Source organism: Brassica oleracea, chromosome C9, assembly GCF_000695525.1.
Source record: "Brassica oleracea var. oleracea cultivar TO1000 chromosome C9, BOL, whole genome shotgun sequence".
Classification (NCBI taxonomy): Eukaryota; Viridiplantae; Streptophyta; class Magnoliopsida; order Brassicales; family Brassicaceae; genus Brassica; species Brassica oleracea.
The window spans coordinates 39237270-39244581 of NC_027756.1; the positions used below are offsets into that span (position 1 = coordinate 39237270).

The 7312-nt window shown below is 32.1% G+C and overlaps 1 protein-coding gene across 3 annotated transcripts; it reads right to left on the reverse strand.

Annotated features, from left to right (window-relative positions):
* Positions 1-294: 294 nt before the first annotated feature.
* Positions 295-4094, reverse strand: LOC106313565. Of its 3 annotated transcripts, none has more exons than XM_013751412.1 (4): positions 4016-4094; positions 2948-3147; positions 1674-2595; positions 295-1550 (listed from the first exon to the last, which is right to left on the reverse strand). In XM_013751412.1, exons 2-4 carry the CDS (start codon positions 3076-3078, stop codon positions 549-551), a joined length of 2055 nt encoding a protein of 684 aa, XP_013606866.1. In that variant the 5' UTR covers positions 3079-3147; positions 4016-4094; the 3' UTR covers positions 295-548. The 3 variants fall into 3 exon arrangements, with proteins under 3 accessions (XP_013606866.1, XP_013606865.1, XP_013606864.1); XM_013751411.1 differs by lacking the exon at positions 4016-4094 and adding an exon at positions 3845-4009; XM_013751410.1 differs by lacking the exon at positions 4016-4094 and having other exon boundaries at positions 2948-4009.
* Between the last annotated feature and the right edge of the window lie 3218 nt (positions 4095-7312).

A 7312-nucleotide genomic window follows, 5' to 3' on the forward strand; every position in this document is an offset into this window, starting at 1 on the left:
TATTCGATTTGGCGGAGAAGTCTTTGATTAAACGACTGATCAGTGTCGTCGCGTCGAAAATCGCCGTCGAAATAGAGAGAAAGGAGTCGAGACCAAGATTATTCAAAACCGACCTTCGTGTTTACCCCTTTCGGTTTTCCAATCAAACCGTGCCACGTGCTCCTTAAGGACGAGGTTGGACACTTCTTAATTACCCCACGTCTCTCTTCTATTCTCTTATTTTTGATTTATTTTTCGGCCCGTTTCGCCTAAGGACGGCCTGCTGGGACGCCGATAATGATGGCCTTGGAACAAAAGTGGGATCCTTCACCTTAGTGGAGTTCTCAATATCCTAATGAATGTAGGTCCTACTTCTAGGTAGATTCCAAGAGAGTTTACATCACCATTCTTCAAAGCAGCCACTTGAGATTTTTCTCAACCACTTTATTAGATAATCATGAAACCTTTATGATGTTGAATGGTTGAGGATAAAACTTCTTAAAACCAGCATAGAAAATTACTAAGTTGGTTAAATTTCTTATAGAATTTAGAGTTCTTGATTTGAATTGTCACGGAATGTTGTAAAAGTTTGTGCTGGTGTTGTGATACAAACCGTTTCCACCATAAGAACGAGGAAGAAGATGAGCAGGGGGAGGCACATGTTGTGTCTTAGCGAGATCTTGAAACTGAGAAGTTAATTTTGGACATGAATATCCACGTGAGGTGTCTTCTCTTTGGTTGATAACCATCAAATCCTTTCCCATTAGCCGCAATACCGAGGTTGAACTGGAAGGAGCCGCAGTAAAAGACTTACTCAAGAGACCCAAATCTTGTTGGATCATGTGTGGTGCTGCTTGTCCAAATGTTGATTCAGATAAAGATTTAACTGAGAAGTTTCCACGATGTTCAGATACATCAGTTTCCATATCCCAAGGACTTTGTAGAAATGAGCCTGGAGGTCCTGGAATAGGAATGGGATCAACCTCCATGAATGTGCTTCCTCCTTGTTCTGCAGTATCACCACAACCAGTTCTCTCGTAAATCATGCTTTCAAACTCAGCATCTGCATCATTGGTTTTGTCCAACATATTATCATCTCCTTTGTTATTATTACCAGTCTCTTCCCAGCTTTCATAATCATCGTCTTCACCGCCACTAGTTGAAGTGTCTGTTTCTTTATTATCATCAGAATCACTATAATCTGTCAGTACACGTTCTTGAGTCATTTCAGACTCCCATCTCCCTGAATCTTCACCTTCCTCTTCATTCTCTGACTGAGCTTTCTTCAACTTCACCTTATCCACAGGCATTGAACATCTCTCCCTTTTGGTGATCTTTCCAGAGACTTGGCTCTCCCCACAACTTCTCCATGAGTTGTGACTGTTTAAAGGAGAAGAAACTGTCTTGGTTAAATCAAAATTCGCATGACTTGGACCCCTTGACACAGGAGGATCTGCTGACAATGAATGTCCATTCTCGGATGGCTGATCCCAAACGTTCCTACGCCGAGTTGGACCTGAACTGTCCATGACTCTACATTCTTCAGAATAACCTCTTCTACACTCCAAGATCTGTAAGACAAGTGACTTTGTTAAACTATATCTATTCTTACTTCAAGAATGGGATCATGCAAATGCATATACTACCCAACAGTAAGAAACTATGAGAGGTCGAATAAGAATATGCATGCATACCTCTGAAGCATGGCCTTTACAATGCTTGTGATACTTCTTTCCCAAAAGTCTTTCCCTAAAGCCTCTGTGATTCCCTTTACCTTCTTTAGAAGATTCCTTCTCACTGACATCTTCTTCAGAAGCTTTCTCGTTAAACTCAGATATGATCCGCAGTTTTTGGCCCTTAGCATCAATGTAGACAGGTCCAATGGTAGCAGCATCTTCATCAACTTTAGCATGCAACACACTCCGCTTCTTCCTTTTGTTGCACACTTGAGGCTTATTATTATCAGAGACGACCTGGTTTGATGAGTAGCTCGAAACCACAGCCCACTTTGTTCCGTTTCTTTGATCAATATCTTCTAATGTGCATCTTTTTGCAGTAGCGTATATATCAACCATCCTTTTCACTTTCCTCCGTGGCTTACTATTTGGCTGTTGTCCAGAGTCAACAGACACACACTTGTCGATATGCGCATTCAAAGTGGTGTTAGAAACAGACGAGAAGGTTTTGCAGATAGGACAAGTTCGCAAAGCCATAGTAGACTCAAAGAGACAACCCTGGTCTTCTTTTGATTCACTATCCACACAAGCTCCAGGTTTCACTATTGACCCACATTTTCTGATGGGGCTCTTGTTGATGTTAGCTACTTGTATTTTGGATTTTGGACCACTCGCCAAAGAACCATTCTCTAAACCTTGCTTAGTCGCTTCTAATGCATGATTGGAGCCAAGTTTTTCAAACTTTCTCTTGCAGCTTATTGCTTCAACAAGAGCTATGTGCGATGAAGAAGCTTCAGGAGGATGGCTTACCACAGAGTTAAGAGGCTGCATTGGTGGCAATAGATCAGTTAAGCCATGTTTCAAACAAAGTTGAAAACTTGTTGAGGAAAAAGGCCAGCTTTTCTGAATGTTCTCGGTCCGGTAATTACTTGCATAATCTCTACAAAACCCATCACACAAAAAAAAAAACTGACATGGTATGGACCAACGTATCAAAGAAGAAAATATATGAAAAAATAAAGAAATAGTCAACACACTCAATATACCATACCATTTAAGCTCCACAGGTTCCCAAAAGGTAAATTATAAAAAAAAAAATTGTTTGGAATCTGACCCATTAAGAAAAATTGAATGGATGGGAAGAAAAGATCTACTAATCAATTATGAAACAGATTCATCAAGAAAGATAAAAAGACTTTGAACAAAAACAATGGTGAAGAAAGTAACTGTTGACTTCTTCACAAAACAATCTGGAGAGAGAGGAAAAAAAGGAAAAATCTTTTAAAGATTACCTGATAGAGACGCTGGAATGATGTGACTGACCTAACTCATCACTAGAGTTGGTCAGATGTAAGAAACTAGAAGAAGTTGATGGATTTTTTGGAGTGCTTTCACCAGTGGATGCTGATGATGATAAGAACATTTGATGATTCTTCCACCGTTACTATTCACCAGATCTTTGTAATGTCAAATTTGTGAAAGACATATGTACCTATAAGAGTTTCAAAGGAATGCTTTTACAAATATTTTTTGAATTTAAACAAAACCCCCATTAGAGTAAAGTGTAATGTAAAACCCAGAAACTTGAAGATCTTTCTAGAAAAACAAATATTGTTATTGTTATTTCATGTGAAGGAGAGAAAAAATAAAATAATATTAGGATTATTTGGTGAGATTTTGAAGTATGAGAGTCAGATTGGTGAAGGAAATCACAAATAGGAACAGTTATAACACTGATACTCTTTATTAAAGTTTTCCAGTTTCCAATCTGATTGGAGTGTATTATTTTATGAGACGAATGACGTGAAACTCAATACATCAAAACAAGAGACTGATAGATCAAGATTTTTAGATAACCAAAAAGAAGATTTTAAACAAGCATCTAGTATTCTTAAATAGACCAAAGATTATTGAGAATTTTCCAGAAACTATTAATAGAAGATTAAAAAAAAAATGAAGACATGAAAAGAAAATAACCAAACCAATCAGTTTCAGAGATGAATGTTTACTAGTGGTTGAAATATTTAGAAGAAGAAAAACTACAAAACCATGAAATTTAACAATAACTCTGGGAAGAAACAAAACAAAACCAAGAACCTTTTTATAATGCCATGAACAGAAGCTAGTCTGGAACTCTGGATCATACAATATCAAAACTTACAGAGATTTATGTGTATACACATGCATACCTGTTTCGAAGAATATAAGCTTGGATCTTTGGAAAATATTAACAAAGATTTAAAGTAAAGTACGAACAAGAGATTGTAAATTGGTGATACAATACAAAAACATAAGTAAAAGAAGAAGAGAGTTGTTAAGAGATCAAAAATACAAAAAAAAACACTAAAATACACACAAACCTTTGGAGGATTGATTATTTCAGAAATGGGTTTCTTGGCAGAAGAAAAGATTTTCTGAGAGAGAGATATAGAGAGAGAAAATGAACAAGAACCACGCACTCACACATCAAAGTGGTATCAGGTTCCCTAACTCGTGATTAATCATCGTATCTTAGCCGGAGTTTTTAACTCATGATTTGACATTTTTTATTATTTTTTATTCTTTTTTAACACTTTTCGGTTAAGAGACGTCTCTTATATCTCTTATTTAAGAGACAGTTCTTAGCTTTTCTTAGTTAAAATCTAAGAAAAGCTTAGAACCGTTTCTTATAGGGGTGGACACTTCAGTTATTTTATCGGTTCAGTTCGAGTTCGGTTCGGTTTGGTTAATTCGGTTTTAGAATTTTTCCAGCTGAAGTAAACCATAGTTAGTTTGGTTTGGATCGATTTCGGTTCGGTTATATTCGGTTCGGTTTATATTCGGTTTGGTTTGTATACGATTCGATTTGTATTTCGGTTCGGTTCAGTTTAATAGAATTTCTCTTAATTTATTTATTGTACAAGAAATCATGTTTTAATACATAAATGTATGGTTGTCATGAAATAATCGCGTTGGTCATAATAAATATATGTAATACATAAGCTAAAAGAATAGTTTGATGTTTTCACTTTTCAGTTGTATAAATATATGTAACAAATTCTTAACTTGATATTAAAAATCTCACCTGAAGTTATTAGAATTGACACCACCAAAAGGAAAAATATGTAGGAAGGAGAGTAGGAGACGCAGAAAAGAGACACTGCGGAGAACTTTTGTTTTTAATTAGACTTGGTTTAGGTTTTAATTTTAGGGTTTAAAAGTATACGCTATTGAAAAAAAAATTAACATGGAAATTATGTGGGCTTAATGACGAATATTACAAAAGTTAGACGAAATGTCATGGAAATCAAATTATATTAGGATTTCTTTCGTGCAAAAGGAAATTACGTGGGCTTAATCTTAGGATTTTAATATCTTGATATTACTAATATTTTTAATTTAAATAACTATAAAAACACTTCGGTTTATCGGTTCGGTTCGGTTTAAACCGAACTGAACTGAACCGTTCGGATTGGGAAAATCTTCAACCGAATGATTTGAAATGGACTTTGGTTTGGTTCGAATCGGTTTCGGTTCGGTCGGTTCGGTTCGATCGGTTCGGTTTAGATTTTTTGCCCATCCCTTTTCTTCTGAAGCTAAGAACCCCAGTTAAAAGACTGGGGTTAATCATGGTGTTAATAAATAAACAAATTATTTAATACAATAAGGTAAACTAAAAATGTTAAAAGCGAAAACAATTTTCTTTTTCTTTTTTTTCCTCGTCGCGGTACCTTTCACAGTTTCGCCTTTCTGTGGATGAGCTGTGTGAATTCCTAAACTGTTTTGGATTTTGTAACCATTTTTAATGCTTATCTATTTTACTGTGATTTTATTACGTGTTTTTTTCTGTCATTGTGTTAATACAAAAATATAAATACCTTTCAAATTCTAATTTATATTATTAAACACTAGTAATAATTCGTCTATCTTATTGTTTTAACAGAAACTAGACTTTCATATTTTGATATTATCGCCAATATTTTAAATATATAATTACATTTTTGTGTTATATATTGTATAATTCTATAATTTTATTGGTTATATTTCTTGTTCGACGTTATTAATATTATCGATATATGATTTTTTGATGTTATAATATTAATTTTTTTTAATTTTTTGATATTAACTTAAATTTTCAAAAAAAATATACCACTTTGAATTTTACAACATATTTTCTCGTGTTGCATATTTCAAAAAAAAAAAATTTACCATCTATGATATTATCTTTTAAAAGATTTGGAATATTATTATTTGAGATTGAAATATTTATTTTCAAAAAAAAAATATTTGGTCAAGAGAAATTTGGGAAGTTACACAACTATTTTGAGCTTGGAAAATTATATGACTTTTGATTTTTTTGTTACTAAACAATTTTTGATTTTTGATTTTCCAAATAAATTGCATTATTTATCAAATAAATTTGAAATATTTGGTAAGATTTTTTATATTTTCAACATATTTTGTTATAATTAAAAGTTAACATTTAATTTATAGTTAAAATTAATTTTTCATTAGTATCTTTAATGAATTAGTTCAAAGTTTCAAAATAGCATATTTTGTAAATAACACTTAAACTAAAGGTTATTTATATACTATTATATTTTTTTATATAATAATTTTTAGATAACATATTGTTGTGTTTTTCAAAATAAATAAATAGATAATATAAATTTGTAGATAAAAAAGTTTAACATATGTTAATAATTTTACTTTTTGTATAATGTTTTTACATAATTTACGAATTGAATCCTTTTAAACGGTGAATGATATATTTATTTAATTTAATGAAAGTATTTTTTTTAATATCTTAATTTACCAATTTAATATAATTTTCATATTTAATTCATATATTACTTCTATTTTAATATAATATAGACTATAATTATAAAATTTATAAAAATAGCATCTTATATTTTGTTTTATAATAAAAATTTATTTAACATTAATTTTTACTAATATTATATACTAATTAAAAAAATATTTAAAAATTTTAGTAAGATTTTGTTAGCTTTTTCTCAACAGATTCTGTTATAAATAAAAGTAAAATTTAAATTTAGAGTTAAAATTGATTTATTATTAATATTTTTATGATTATTAATTTTTTTTAAATGTTATATATTTACAAAATTAATGTAAATAATCAAACAAATGTAATTAATGAAATTGACCTAATATGACTTGTTATGGTAGATAAAAATTGTACTTTTATTGTAATTGAGAAGATTATGTATTTCAAATTATAAACGCTGAAAATCCAACTTATGAAGTTTGAAGGGAATACAAATGTTTTTAGACTACGATTGAGATTTATGACTAGGAGGAAAAGGTTTGAGTAAAATCAGTTTTGGGATGAAGTCTTTGGAAAGGTTTATCAGATTAGGAGAAGTTAGCTTTTTAGGGACAAAAGATTATTCAAGAACATGCATCATTAGGTGATGGCTCCACATGACCTTTAAACTATATGCTTTTCCGTGATATCGCTACGAAATGATATGGGAGCTATTACCTTGGCCAGAGCGCATAGTCCAAGGTATACCAAAGTGGGAACATGACATGTAGAACAAACGATGTTCATGATGACATAGAGGTGGTGTCCATAAGATTAGCTAAAAATCCATAGTTACGACTTTGAAGGAATTACAAATGCGTTTATAGACGATCACTCCACTATACTAGAT

Excerpts from the sequence above, each read along its gene's own strand:
- LOC106313565 (XM_013751412.1), bottom strand. The coding sequence starts at position 3,078 with ATGTTCTTATCATCATCAGCATCCACTGGTGAAAGCACTCCAAAAAAT. Across the intron at positions 2,596-2,947 it reads CATTCCAGCGTCTCTATCAG|AGATTATGCAAGTAATTACC; the intron begins GTAATCTTTAAA and ends TGGGTTTTGTAG. Across the intron at positions 1,551-1,673 it reads GTAAAGGCCATGCTTCAGAG|ATCTTGGAGTGTAGAAGAGG; the intron begins GTATGCATGCAT and ends CTTGTCTTACAG.